The sequence below is a fragment of the Corvus kubaryi genome, unplaced genomic scaffold, assembly GCF_017639235.1.
Source record: "Corvus kubaryi isolate FWS band 111438036 unplaced genomic scaffold, C.kubaryi_AGA036_p1.0 split1-37374, whole genome shotgun sequence".
Lineage (NCBI taxonomy): Eukaryota > Metazoa > Chordata > Aves > Passeriformes > Corvidae > Corvus > Corvus kubaryi.
The window spans coordinates 1,730,922-1,744,958 of NW_024582079.1; the positions used below are offsets into that span (position 1 = coordinate 1,730,922).

The 14,037-nt window shown below is 51.5% G+C and overlaps 1 protein-coding gene across 1 annotated transcript; it reads right to left on the reverse strand.

The window, feature by feature from the left end:
• Positions 1-8,063: 8,063 nt before the first annotated feature.
• LOC121657795 (copper transport protein ATOX1-like) lies at positions 8,064-13,134 on the reverse strand. The gene is made up of 4 exons (XM_042013898.1): positions 12,949-13,134; positions 11,388-11,463; positions 9,965-10,121; positions 8,064-8,276 (listed from the first exon to the last, which is right to left on the reverse strand). Exons 1-3 carry the CDS (start codon positions 13,117-13,119, stop codon positions 9,988-9,990), a joined length of 381 nt encoding a protein of 126 aa, XP_041869832.1. The 5' UTR covers positions 13,120-13,134; the 3' UTR covers positions 8,064-8,276; positions 9,965-9,987.
• Positions 13,135-14,037: the final 903 nt, after the last annotated feature.

Below are 14,037 nucleotides of genomic sequence, written 5' to 3' on the forward strand. Positions count from 1 at the left end.
TGTGGATTTTACTCCAGGGAGTTCAAGTTCCTTAAAATATTCCTACCTTGAGCAATTCAGATCTTTAAGGCCATGCACAGATATTCTGCTCCTTGCAAGGGCCAGTCAGTGGGGGAATCATTTGCATCATCTGTATGGAGCTTGATGGAATTTCACTGATGAGGGAGTAAAGGAAACCCAAGAGGACACAACCCCCTTAGCTGGATGAAAATACAGCGGACATATGTGGGCAGAAAATACCTCGTCCATCACTGCTTCGGTGTGATGAGTTCTGGGGATCTCAATTTAGCCCTGAAGCTTGTTTACTTCCCTTCAGAAAACCACCATCCCGTTTGGCCGGGGTTTGGCAGGAGCAGTGCTGTGGGCAGGGCTGTGGGAAGGCTTGGGGCTGATACTGCACCGTGTCTGTGAGCTTGGGGCAAGGTGGGACGTGGGCAGCCCCAAAATAGCGAGGTCATGTGGGGCCCTGAGCAAACACAGTGACTTTCCATCCTGCGCCTAGCCCAGAGCAGGGTCCCTCCCTCAGGACCTGCTGCTAAAATTAGCAGTGTTTCCCCACGCCGTATGCCCTGCATATGTTATCAACAGCTGTTTAAGGAAATGGAGGGACCAGAATCACAGTTAAAAAACCCTACCAGATTTGGAGAAGTCCCTTTTAAGCTTCTATTTTATGGGAAAAGCAGAGAGAAAAAATTCTTCCTGAAATGGGGGCTCTGAGGGAGAGAACATTGGACTCTTTCCTGTGTGATGCTGCTGTGAGATTGCTAATGAACATTAATTGTATCAGGCATCTGCAAAGACTAACCAGAAAATTACAGAGATGAGACACAAGCATTGGTTATGTCACCCCACAGTCCCTTAACTTCAGATGTGCCCAAAGGTACAACTTGCATCCTCTCCCGTGCCTGCCCACGTCACCCCAGGCAGCAAGATTGCCCAGGATTTACTACCAAGATTAATGGAGTGGATTTTTAATGGCATGAACACTCAAAATATTCTGTTGTTCACTGAGGGGGAAAAGGTGGGAACTGGGAAATTAAGGAAACAGCAGCTTTCTCAATGAGGGGGATGGTGCAGGGAATTGTCTGGGCCCGTCTGGAGATACTCAGCTGCAAAACAGGAGGGAGACCACACTGTGCTTTTGGATAATTGATGGCCACCCAGCTGGATCCAGGCACCAAACCCACTGTGGGGATGTTCACCTATTCCCTTCGCTAATGCACACAGAGGCTGATGAAGCTGTGCACAGCGAGGGCACCCGGGCAGCTGCCGAGGGAGCTTGGCTCCTGCCTGTGCCCAAGGGCTCCTTTCCTGCTTCTCTCCCCAGGCAACTCTGAGGAATCCCAGAACCATAGAAGAGTTTGGATTGGAAGGGACCTTTAAAAGTCATCCACTGCAACCCCCAAGAACAGCATCCTCACTGCCTGAGGTGTGCCTGGCCTGACACTGATGTCATCTCGCTCAAGGCTGGGCCATTCATGCTGGTTTTTCTCCAAGGCATTACAAATAGTGAGTGCTACCGAGGGAATCTGTTCTGCTTCTGGATGGAAAGTGTGGGTGAAAAAGCTGGATGAGAAGTGAGATCTCTTTTTCTGACCCCTCCCCAAATCAGAAGGTTTATCTGTCTTCCTGAGTTTTTGGGAGCTGTGTGGAAGAAATGAAGGGAGGGACTAACTGGGAGCGAGATCTCATCTCCTGGCCCCTCTTCTTGCCCCTACCAATGGTCACATCTGGAGTGTGGTCCCAGCCTGATGTGTCTGGGAGGGGCTCCAGCCGCTGGTCCCCAGCCCGGGAGCAAGGTCTGCCCTGCAAACCAGGGTGGGCCCATCGCAATTGGGACAGGGACACTTTCCGTCCTGCTCCCCCCCAGCTGCGAGGCTGAAACCGCCGGGGACAGAGGGACAATGACGGTGTGGGGAGCAACGCCTGGCTTTCAGTTTGACGCAGACACACAAACAAGTTTGCTGCTCTGGCAGGAACTGGCCGCTCCTCTGTTGGGGTTGCAAATCTGGAAATAACAGCTGGAGGTTTTCAGCATTATCCTGGTCTAGGGATGAATTTTAACACTCTCTGGCATTGGGTTGGGTCTATTGTTTTCCATGGCAAAGAGCAGTTCATGCTCCGCTCCCTTTGCCTCAAAGTGGCTCTTCAGCATTGATCCCGAGTGCATCTCCTGCTGTTCATTGGATCTCTGGGTGGCCCACAGGGAAGGTTTGCTGGCTTCCTGCAAGGCCTGGGGTGCAGCTGAGCCCATGCCATTCCACTGGCATGCTGAGACCCTGCTTGAAGGAATTGTGAACAGTTCTCTGTCAGGGAGAAGGAAAGCAAGGGGATGGCAGGAGGGGCTTGGAGACACTTTGCCAAGATGATTTCTGGACTCCATGTTTCTGGTTTTTCTCTGGACACATCAGGACTTGCATCTTCAGCTGTTCATAGCAGAGCTGACCAGCACTAGTGGCAAAGGATAGTGATCCATACCTGGGGATAGACGTCTGTGTCTTCAGTACACGGACCCTTGGCGAGAAGCTCAGCACAGAGCCTTTAGAGTTAGAGCCAGCCTCCTGCCTTCCTATGCTCTTGCTTCGACCATACTTTGACATATTTTGACCTCAGGGCAAGGCAAGCTTGGAGGGCTGCTACTGAAACTGGAAAGCTAAAAATCCCCCAGCAGCTGTAAAGCCAGTGGGGAGGACTCTGGATGTGCCACATCTCTGCTTTTTTGGCAAAGGACAGGCTGAATTAAGAAAGCAAATGGAGAGGAAACTGGAGAAATAAGAGCGGCTCTGTGAGTCAAGGACACTCTGGACTCAGTCCCATCCCAGTTGCCTTGGAAATTGGATCGTTCCCACCGAGCTGCCTGCTTTGCTGGCTGCTCCTGGGAGGGCACAAGCATGGAGCGCTGGACAGATGCAGGGGAAGGAAAAACCACAGGGAAATACAGATGCAAATGCTGGTACCAGGGTTTTCTCCACCAAAGGGAGACCCTTTGCCTTTGTCCCATGCCTTTGTGGGGATAATACAATAATACAATAGTAATAACCAGCTCCCACCAGCTCAGCAGAGACACAAAGGCAAGGGAAAAGCCAAAGGACCTTAGGCTCTATTTGTAGAGCAGCACAGCACAAGCCTGCACTGTGGCTTGTCCACAGAGCCCGAGACAGCCCCAGGGACCCCAGGGCTGCTCCCCAGGCACCCCTGCCCGGAGCCCTGGAGACAGCCCTGTGTCCCATGCAGACTACTGATGCAATCGGTGGGATCACCCTGACAATAGCTGTGTGGGCTGGGTTTTTTGAAGCTGTGCACAACAGATTAAGCTCGAGGCCCTGGTTGTGATTGCTGGGCATTGTGCACTCTGCTGACATTGGCTTCTGTGGGCCAAGCTCTGCCCACGGCCCAGCAGGAGCTTCGGAGGGGGGGAATTGCTCCATCTGAAATGGTACTTGCACACAGTGGATTCCTGGTCTGTTCAGGCACCTCCTTTTTAAGGTTTTACAAGGGGATGAGTTGTGTTTGTTGTTTTAGTGTTTTCTCACCCATCTGTTGAAAATGGGTGAGCAGGTCTCAGATGGGCTGAGAGAGAGGGTCCTGCCCTGGGAATTTCATACCAGGTGGGAATTGTGGAAAAGTCTGAAATGCTGCAGGATCTCTCTTCTGGCTGTGTCTTGCCCCAGTGACAGCAACCCACTAGTCTGGACTGGTGAAGAGGAAATATGAACCTAGCTCTGCAGCACCCAGCAGGGCTTTGGGAGATGCTCAGGAACAGACACGAGGAGCAGGGGGACAATAGCAGGAAGGGCCAGGCTGAAGGCTCCTGTCTATGCAGACCAGTTTCCCTCATCCCTTCCAGGTGACCTGGGACAGGCCCATGTAGCAGAAGAGTCAGAGGGCAGATCTGCTCCCCCCAGAGCAGCCAGGTCCTTGCATCTTGTCCTGTGTATCCCAGAGCCCCTCTGGGGAAGCTCCTCACTTATCAGAGCTGCTCCCACCCGCTCCCAGCCGCTGCCCCAATGTGCCACTGCCTGCAGCAGCTGTGGGACTGTGAACCTCAGCTCTCCAGAGCCCAATAAATTAAACCTTAGTCCAAAAGGGGCTTGGGCTGTCTTTTGCAAACAGAGGCTGCACAAAAGCTGCCTTTCTCCCTCTCGTTTGACTTTGTTTTCTCTCCCTCCCCATCTGCTTTTAGCCAAATTGTTGAATAGCTTCAGTATATACTGTGGGAGCCTAAAGCCAAAAGCCAGAGCATTGGGAAGGATGCAGAACAGCAGTGCCCTGTGGCCGCTGCCTTCCGGAGGGGCTGGGAACTGTTTGCTACCCTTGCTCTGTAACCCAGCCTCGATCACCTTACTGAACCCTTGGAGAAAGCAGCTCCAAAAGAAAATATTTGTGCTCTGGCAAGCACACGTGTGCACATTTCCTGCTCTTGAAGTCCTTAATTAAGCCTGGTTTTTGTTTGTTTGATTTGTTGGGTGGTTTTCTTCTATTTTTGCTGCCACAGTCTTGGAGGGGGAGTTTGTCAGAACCCTGTGTGTTTTCCTGTTTTGGAGGGGGAGTCTGTCAGGTCCCTGTGTGTTTTGCTGTTTTGGAAGCTGCAATGTGGAAAGCTGCCTGTGATGGTCACCCCGGGGAATCTGCATGTATCAACAGGGGAGTTGGAAACCAGCCAGGGCCTTTGATGTTGCTCTGTATGCCAGTGCTGCATTGGGACAGTTCTGCAAATGACCCAGCACAGAGCGGCCTCAGCCCAACTGTGGCCTCACAATGAGGTAGACTGGGTCTTTGCAGACCTTATCGATTCAAGATCAGCACATTTAGTTCAGAGAGACCACCAAGCTTTTTCCAGCCAGTTTGGAGTCCCTCTGAAGGACCATGTTATGTGCAGAGATGTTTGACCACTTCAGGTGACGCTCGTGACTTTGAACACCAAGCCCAGGGCAACCTCCAGGTCCAGCTGCACAGCTTTAGCTCAATGTGCAGCTGCTCAGGGCTGATGTTGACCCCAAAAGCGTGGGGGTATGATCCTGCCCACCAGCCAAACATCAGTCATGGTGCTCATCACTTCCCAGCTCTGCCCTGCTGTGCCTGGGCTGCGAACAGGCAGGTGAGTGAAGGTGGAAGCCTGGGGCGGGCTGTTTCTTACAGCAAACATTTAGAAGCACAGTAAGACCAGAAAATCCCCATCTTTTGGTAATGAATCCCCCGTGTAACTGTCTCGACACCCAGACACGACACGCCTGTGAAATTCCTGAGATTGTTGCAAACTGAAGCCATCTTTCCCACCCTGAAATTTCACAGCAATTTACCTCTCCAAGCCACCAGGAATCACCATTTGCAGGCACTGAGGGGGGATCTCCTGTCCCTTGCCTGCTTTCTGCAGGCTGCGGTGCTATTTTGGAAATTCTCTCATTTACTGGGTGGTTTGACTGAGTACAACTGCTCCTTTGGCTAAAATCATCCCCGCCTGTCATCAGGTAATTAGAAAGTGCCCAAAAGCCAGTGGTGCTTAAGGCGGCCCTGGGATAACCACGGCTTTTCTTTTGTGGATAAAGGATTGGGCTTTGGAGGCTGTAGACTTTTCCACTGAAATTAGATTTCTGTTTAAAAAGCAGGGGAAGGTAACACTGGGCGAAAAATGACACCCAGAAGCACAGCAGCAATGCTGCAAACACTACAGAGATGGGTGAGAAAAGCAAATGCTGTCTGCTGGAAACACTGTGGGGGGGGGTCAGAAGGGAAGATCATTTTGAGGCAGGGGAAACAAAAGAACTTTTAAAGCCTGTCCCTCAGGGTTTTCCCAGTTCTTACTGGTGCTGCAGCTAGAGGCAGTTCATGGATTCTCACAGTTCAGCTGGAGCTGGGCTGAGACCCTTCTGAAGAAACCAGAAGTGAAGAAATAAAAAAAAAAAAGAAAAAAAGAAATCAGAAGTGAAGTCTCCCTGCTGCTGGGACGACATATTCATGGATGGCAATGCACCATGGACCTCACCAGCTGCTCATCCTGCTGACACATCACTCTTCCAGCAGGTCACTGGGATGTCCTGCAGAGCCAGGGTGTCTGTGGTATAGGAAAACTCCTTTTCCAAGTGCCACCCTTTCCTGTTTGCATTGCAAACTGAGCATTTCCGCGTCTGAAAACAGCCTCACAGCCTCAGTGTCTGGCATATTGTTTCCTGTGGAAAATATTGTGGCCACATTATCCATGTGGGCTTGCTGGGGTCCCTCTCCGTGAGATGCAGTCAAGTTCAGGCCAACGTGATAAATGAAGACATTGCAGTTGGGCAGTGGTGGAACAAAGAAACTTTGCAGGGACTCTCTTACACTTTTAGTCTATGAAGTTGTATTTTCTCCCAAAGCTTCTCCATAAACCTCTCAAGCAGCCACCTTGCAGGCCTGCTGCTCTGTTCAGACTCAGCCATCCTGCCCTAACTTCCCTATCCCAGCTGTATTCAGCCCAAGTGCAGCCCACACTCCAAAGTAAGGATTGCCACAGGGTGTCATTACTCAGCAGGCCAGAGCTTTCAGCAGTGTCTGGCCTCTCTGCCCACACTGAACAACGGAGGGGAGAGCTGGGAGATGGCAGCCCTGCAGATGGGTGCTGGAACTTCAGGTATCAGCACGAACCTCCCAGCTGGCTGTGGGTAGAAACCTCTCCTCGTCTGTCTCAGAGATAAGCAGGCTTTACCCAAAAGAGAGCAAGGAAAAGGGAGCAGAACAGCCTGGGGAGTGTGGACAGCATAAGCAGCACCACAGAAACCGAGGATGAGCAGCCTGGTTTCAGCAGGACAGAGTGGGAGCTGCCCTGTGTGGGCACCTGCCAGTCCCCCTGCCAGCCTGGCAGACAGCAAGTGCCACTAGGACTGCTGGCTCCAAGGCCAGCTGTGCCATCCAGCTCCTCACCAAGCTGCCAGCACACGTCCTCCCCCAGCCACTGCCACCAAAGCTGAGCCACAGGCACCAGCTGGGCACTGGCCAAGCCTGGGAGGAAGCTGAAAGCAATAAATCATAACTGAGATTGGCAAACATCAGCTCAGAGGAGCAAGGGCAGTCTAGGGAAAGGGATTCGCTCACTCCCCAGGACCCTGGAGGGGTCACACTGGGCATCTGAGTGCATGGACACAAAGCAGAAATAGGTTGTGAGTCTGGGTCTTGGCTCTGGAAACTTCCTGCCACTGGGAGATTTTAATAGAAGAAAATAAAGCAGTGATGTGGCCTTTAGCTTCCCTTAAACTAAACAGTAATAAAAAGTGTCTGCAACACATTCCTTGAAGTGCCTCTCCAGCTCCCTGCAAGTGCACCTACAGCAATTAATCACGCTTGGATCAAAGGTAAAGGACTTTGAAGCAGTAAACTACTCTAGGAAAAAATAAATTGCAATTATGTCAAAAGCAATCTCTTTGTACAAGTGCAAAAATTCTCTAAAATGTAGAGTAATCTTTTCCTCCAAATCTTAGCTGGTTTTCTTTTCTGTAGAACAAGCCCCATGTGACTGGTAGGCATGGGAGACGTCCCCCATGTGAAACGAGAGACAGCGGACTGGGACACACACATGCAATCCCTCCCCTGGGCTGAAAACCTGAATTAAATGAAAGCAACAGTACAGCCCAGACCACTGGTCCCTGGGGCCAGGAAATAAGAGACCTTGGATGTGCCCACACCCTTCTCCTTCCTCCATCCCTTCTGTATTTCTCATCAGCTCAGGCATTCTCCTCTGCACACCTGTGCCTCACGGCCCCACCGAGCTCAAAAGGACACCGGGTTATCCTTGACCTATGGGGGCTGCAAAAGTCCCTTCCCAGAACTTGCATCCCAGATGGAAAGCTTGTATGTTCTGTGATGGAAAAACAACTTCCAAGACACAGATTCCCTGAATCTAAGTGACATTCAAGCACAGTTCTCCTGAGATGTGTCCCTCAGGCAGAGGTTGCAGTCAACTTCTAAGGATAGCTGCAATTTCCTGGGAGACCTGTCTTGCATGGGAAGGGGAGTTTCCCATCCCTAAAAGCCATCTCTTTCACAGAAAACCACTCAAAGCAGTACAAAGACACACAGGACACACAGACATGCACTGAAAGTTAAAAGCAGCGCCTCGATTTACTGTGGGACTAGAAACACGACATAACCTCCTCCTCTAGATCTCTCCACTTCTAAAGCCCAAGGCACAGCAGTCTCCTCCCACCAGCCCTCTACTTTCCGACATCTGGTAAAGGTCAAATGACACAGCAAGTCGGGAAACATGCAAACAGTTAAGCCATCTTTTTGCTGAAGTCATGTTTGAGTTCCTGCAAAATAAATAAATGAATAAATAAATAAATAAAAGGAAAAGAATACCAAGGCCCAGAGATAATGTTATACAGAGATGCCCTCTGTCGGTCACAAGACAAAGGAAATCAATCCACCAGAGCCAAGGACTTGCAACTTCCCTCCTTCCTTTTACAGATGGGCCCCTAAAAAATATTCCCTATGTGGTGTGCAAAACTTACATTTAGTAGATTTTCAGCCTGACTGCTAAAGGGATCTTGCAAGGGCAGTCCAGTCCCCTGCTCTCCTTTGTTTTGGATCTTACGATTCTTGGATAAGTCAAAGAGCTTCAGTAAAAATCCAACAGGAAAACAAACGCATCCAGAGAAATGTTCTGCCACGCTGGCCAGCTGAACTGACTCACCAGCTGCCCTGATGTCATATAAGGAAAGAAATGGGAAAATGGGGCCAGGAAAAGAGACACATCCCTGTTATTTGAGACTGACTGTGCTGTAATAGTTAAATTCTGCAGGCACTTGACACATAGTCCACAACTCCCTGCAAGTTGTAACAGCCCTTGCAGTCAATACTGAAAACTATTTGAGGCAATAATCAATTCAGAGCACGCCTCTCTCTGTTGAAGTGGGGGTGTTATTTGATTACAGCTATGATTTTAAACAATTTCTAAGAAGCACTGAGAGCCTGCTCAAATGATACAAACTGCAGATTTTAAATCTGTTGTCGGTCTATTAAACAATGCAGATCTATTGCACACACATCACTATCAGCTCAGCTCTTTCTTGTATCAGTTTAATTCCTGCTGGTATAAATCCCGATTTAATTTACTGACTGGGAATTAAATCAGCATGAACTAGTTTCAGTGCATCTGTGCTGGGTATTTGTGATCATCCAACTAGACCATTTAAAAAAATGTCATTGGACCAGAAAGCTCCACTGACAGAAACAAATTCTTAGGAGATGCAATGTAATAATTTTGCACAGTAAAGAACAATACATGCAGTGAGTGGGCAGCCCTCTCCCACTTTATTCTTTCCTACTGAAATTGAACCTTGTCTGCCAATATATTTTACAGTCAGGAGAGTTTTGTACATGTCTTCATAGTGCTGGAATTCTGGGAAAATTGACAGGCTGCAACAATCGGGTTGTCACTGGGGTAGACAGTTGGCCAGGGACTGTGTGTACTGGGAGCTATTCTGAAACCCAACATTTTACATCCAGAAGAGTGCCAGGGAGCTGCTGTTTTTCCATTCTTGAGTTTAGTGGAGGATTAACAGCGTTATCAAGAGCTGTTGGAGGTCCTTGTGGTAAGAACCAACCCACAGCATCACGCACCCACAGCGGTCTTTGTGTCCCATCACCCTCACTGCTATTGCTGGGGCCCACCACTCTCTCTGGCCAGCTGTTAAGCGCGTTTGGGATTTGTTTTCATGCGCAATATGCTCTGGCAAACTCTAGGTTCACCTGGGAATGGCACAGAGGCTGAGTTCTACCTCTTAACTACAGCCAAGGCTGGGATCACACGGTCTTTGCAGGATAGCTAAGGGGTCCCTGTGTGTGCTCCAGCTGCTTCTCGGATATGAGGGGTTTGCTGAAGCTGGACCTGCAGGTCTTTTTAAATTTGTGCTTTCCAGGAAGAAGCCTGTTTTACTGGGAGAGCTGGAAAAAGCTCAGATGACTCTCTTCCACACTGGATACAGCTGGTATATACCTAGCTCCTCACACCAGGCAAGGCTACTGTGCAGACTTCTCCCCGAGGTAGGAAGCATTCTTTCCAGTCTTCTTGAGGGTTTCCAACAGGGTGTCAACGTTGTGCTCCGAGTCGATACACACCTTCTTGTTGGGCAGGTCAATGTCAAAGTTGACACCTATGAGGAAAAAAATTTTGCATAATTAGAAGCAGCCAAATGGTGTAAGCACAGAGAAAGCTCACCTTCACACATCTGTGCTCCCCAGGCCACCAGTCAAATGGACATTTATCTTCTGCCAGCGCACTCTGATACCACCACCAGCCAGTAAAACCAACCTGGTGTCCTGCCAGCAGTGGTGTGAAGAAAGCCAGATCTGCTCTAGCTGTACATCAGGCACCAGTCTCTCACCTGCTTTTATGTGCTCACCCCACCTTGGATCAACGCAATCACTCATGCAGGAATCAGAGTAAGCTGAGTTTAAACCAACCACTAAGATTTCCACCCAGCTCAGCCTGGGCTCAGCCTGGTTTAGTATGGATAGGGTTAGGAAAGGCTCAGGACAGGATTCCTAAACTGGTGGTACCACCTAACAGCTAGAAGTAGAAGGAGGGAAAAGACATTTCCACATGTGGATTTCCCAGTGGCTAATAAAGGTGAGCCACTCTCAGTCCAGTGAGAGGAACTGGACATGCAGTCTCCATCCAGTTATGTATTTTCACAACACTTGTAGGTGTGTATCACCTTTGAGAGCTCTGCCACATCATCACATGAGGCTGATACTGGCCAGCCTGTTGAAGAGTGATAGAGGTGCTGCCAACCACACACAGAGAAAATGGGATTGTTACAGCCTGGTAATGGGGTCTGGAACAAGTTGCAAGGCCTTTGCCTTGGTGGCTGGAAGCTGTTCTCCCTTGGAGGGGAGCAGGTCCTCACAATTGACGAGTGCAGGCCAGATCCTTCTCTCTGGGAAATGCCAGCAAACAGGAGACATGGGTTATAATTTTCCAGGTGGTATTAAAAATAGCCTACACAGACAACCACCGAATGCTCTGCTCAGCAGCTCTTCACTGTGACTGCTGATGACACATTCAGGGAAGCACCACAGACACCCCAGGCCTCCTTGGAAACAAGGCCAGGCAGGACATCCACCTCCCTTCCTTCTGGCAGCCTGAGCTGGGGTCTACCAGTGTCCTTCCCAGAGGGTTCAGGGTGAGGCCCTGGTGACTCAGAGCCACCTGCAGCCACGGCAGCTCCTTCCTCCCTTGACACTTCTCCAAGGGTCACGGACCTGCAAACAACCAGTGACTTGTTACCAGCTAAGGAGCAGGCTCAGAACAGAGCAAGGAGAAGTTTCCAACTTTCACCCACAGCGTTAGCCTTCAGGATAGAGGACCCCAGGGCACTGCCCTGGAGCTGGCTGTCCCACACCCAGCACTGACCCACCTCCCAGCCTGTGCAGGACACGGGTGACCGCATTGGAACAGCCTTCACAGGTCATGTCCACAAAGAACTCGTGTTTCTGGAAAGAAAAGAGGCAGTCGAGGGGTCAGGGAGGCCACAGCTGGAAACACACCACAAGCACTTGTCTTCCACACTTGCCTTTTTCCTTGTGGAGGTAGGTTCAAAGCCTCCCAAGCCAAAAGGTCCACACACACCCCACTAAGAGATCTTCAGCAAAACCAAGAGCTCTTGGTACTCCTCCCTATGGTGTCCTTGTGCTGTCCCCCACAGCATAATCCTGAGGGGCCTTTGGAGATTGTCTGGCTACCTCCAGAGTCAGCACAGGTTGCCATCTCCACAGCCCCTGCTGGACTCACTCAGCTTGCCCAGGGGAGCTCAGGAAAAGCAAATCTCCTGCCTCCAGCTCCTCACCGACTTAAGTCTGAGAGGTTTTCAGTGCTTCCCCACCCTGTTCTTCTTGTGTCTACAAGGCTTCTGGCCCCCAAAATAATAAAAATATAAATAGAACAGAAATTTAAAGAGCATTTGTGCTGTTTTTTCATCCCTCCACTCCACTGGGGCCCCAGCAGTATCTTCACTTGTGAGCAATACTGGGTCAACAAAACATTGTTTGCCTGTAACTAACCACCGCCTTCAACCTTTGGCACTGGATGGGTCCTAATTTCTTTCTCTTGCACATGCTTTTTGCTTTCCTTAAAAAAGGGAAGTAAAGCTATTGTTCATTTGTTACGAGCAACCTGTATTTCCTTCTATTCAGAACCACCCTGTGCCCCCTGCCACTGCGAGGCTAAAATCCTCTTGGGATCATTCACCCAGGAAGGAGCTTGGGATGGAAGTTCCCATTAGTTTGTTTTTTTTCAGTGTAATTGCCATTTTCTTCATTTTTATTTCCCAAAGGCCTTGGATGCTTTGGGGAGGTGTACGGGCAGTGGGAAGGAGGTTCCCATCAATGCTCCCCTTCTGTGCCTGAGCCCTGGGAGCTGGGGGGGGACCTGGGGTTTGGGGGAGTTCGGGACCGGGGGAGCCTTGGAATTTGGGGGAGCCCTGGGGGACTGGGGGACCCTTGGGGTGTGGTGGTGCTGCAGGATCTGGGGAAGCTTTGGAGGGCTGCGGGAGCCCTGTGAAACTAGGGGAGCACCGAGGATTGGGGGAACCCAGTGGGCTGGGGGAGCCTCGAGGACTGGGAGAGTCGGGGGAGGGGTTGGGAGATGTCCCAGAGGCTGGAGGAGCCCTGGGGAGCTGGGAGAGCCTCGAGGAGCTTGGGGGAGCCCCGAGGACTGGGGGAACCCTGCGGATGTTCGGGGGCTGGAAGAGGGCATGAGGAGCCCGGGGGGCTGAAAGAGCCTCGGAGAGTCGGGGAACCTCGGGGACTGCGGGAGCATCGAGGGCTGGGGGAGCCCCGCTGCCGCTCCCGGTACCGGGCAGTGCCCTCCCTTCCCCGCCGCCCCGCCACGTCCCCGGCCCCACAGAGCCCCACCGAGCCCCACAGAGCCCCAGAGAGCCCCCGGGGCCCCTCCGGCCCCGCCGCCCGGCCCGCACCCACCGGCATGGCTGAGCTGCGGCCCCGGATCCCGGATCGCCGGTCGCGGCTGCGGGCGCGGCGCGGAGGAAGGGGCGGGCCGGGCCCGGCCCCATGGCGCGGCCGCGGCCTCGGGAGGCGGGGATGCCGCGGAGGGGGAAGGAAAAAGCGGCGGAGGGATGGGGACTGGTCCATGTGGAGCTCCAAAACCTTGCCGGGTGCCGTGCCCGCTTCCAGGCTAAAGATCAGCACGGACAAATGGCTGTGGGAGGGAGGTGGGGAGAGCCATGAAGATGGGGCCGGGCTGCTAAAGAAAGCTCGTTCCTCTCCGTCTTCTAAGGTTTTGAGATTTATTGGCTTGGGAGAGGTCCTGTAGACTGGATATCGAGGGAGGGAGGTTTGGGGGGAGACTCTAATGCAGAGCAGGTTGAGAAGAAGGGTGCTGGTCCCTGAAGATGCGGTGCTTTGTTTGGTTTTGGGGTTTTTTTTTTTTTGTTTTTTTTGTTTTTTTCCCTTCCCTGGCTGTATGGTCCTTTGAATGAAAAACGAGTCCCTTTCTGAAAAACTTGTGTCAAGGTGGAGGAGGCTGTTGGGGGGCCCGGGAGCAGCTCAGGTGCTTTCACAGGGAAGCTGGAGAGGGGACAGTGCATCACATCGGGGCCGAGAAGAGCTGGCGGAGCTGCGCTGTGTGAGACGCTTCCTGACCACGTGCTGGGTTTCAGCATCTTCCTGTTGAGAAGCCCAACCTGTAGCAGGGAATACAACCAGGGTGTTTCTTGTTTGCTGCCACACCAGCTGGGGGTGAGGGCACTCGTTTTAAGGTGCACTGATGGTTTTGTAAAAGAAGAATTACCTGCCCCACTGTTGCTCTGTGGAGACGTGTCCCGGATCCCCATGGCAGAGTTTATTCGGGACGGGCTGTTGTTCTGGGTCACTGGGCTCACGTTAAACTTTGTAAAAGTCTGCAGTGCTGATTTATGGACTGGCAGATTGCAGCGTGGCTTAGGCTAAAAATAGCCAGGAGGTATTGGGGGAGGATATTAATGCTGAGCATGGCCCCACGCCAATCCACTGTGTATCTCTTGCTGCAAGGCATGGCAGGGAGGGGTTTAG

Excerpts from the sequence above, each read along its gene's own strand:
- LOC121657795 (XM_042013898.1), bottom strand. The coding sequence starts at position 13,119 with ATGGACCAGTCCCCATCCCTCCGCCGCTTTTTCCTTCCCCCTCCGCGG. Across the intron at positions 11,464-12,948 it reads GCCGCAGCTCAGCCATGCCG|AAACACGAGTTCTTTGTGGA; the intron begins GTGGGTGCGGGC and ends TTTTCTTTCCAG. Across the intron at positions 10,122-11,387 it reads TGTCCTGCACAGGCTGGGAG|GTGTCAACTTTGACATTGAC; the intron begins GTGGGTCAGTGC and ends TTTTCCTCATAG.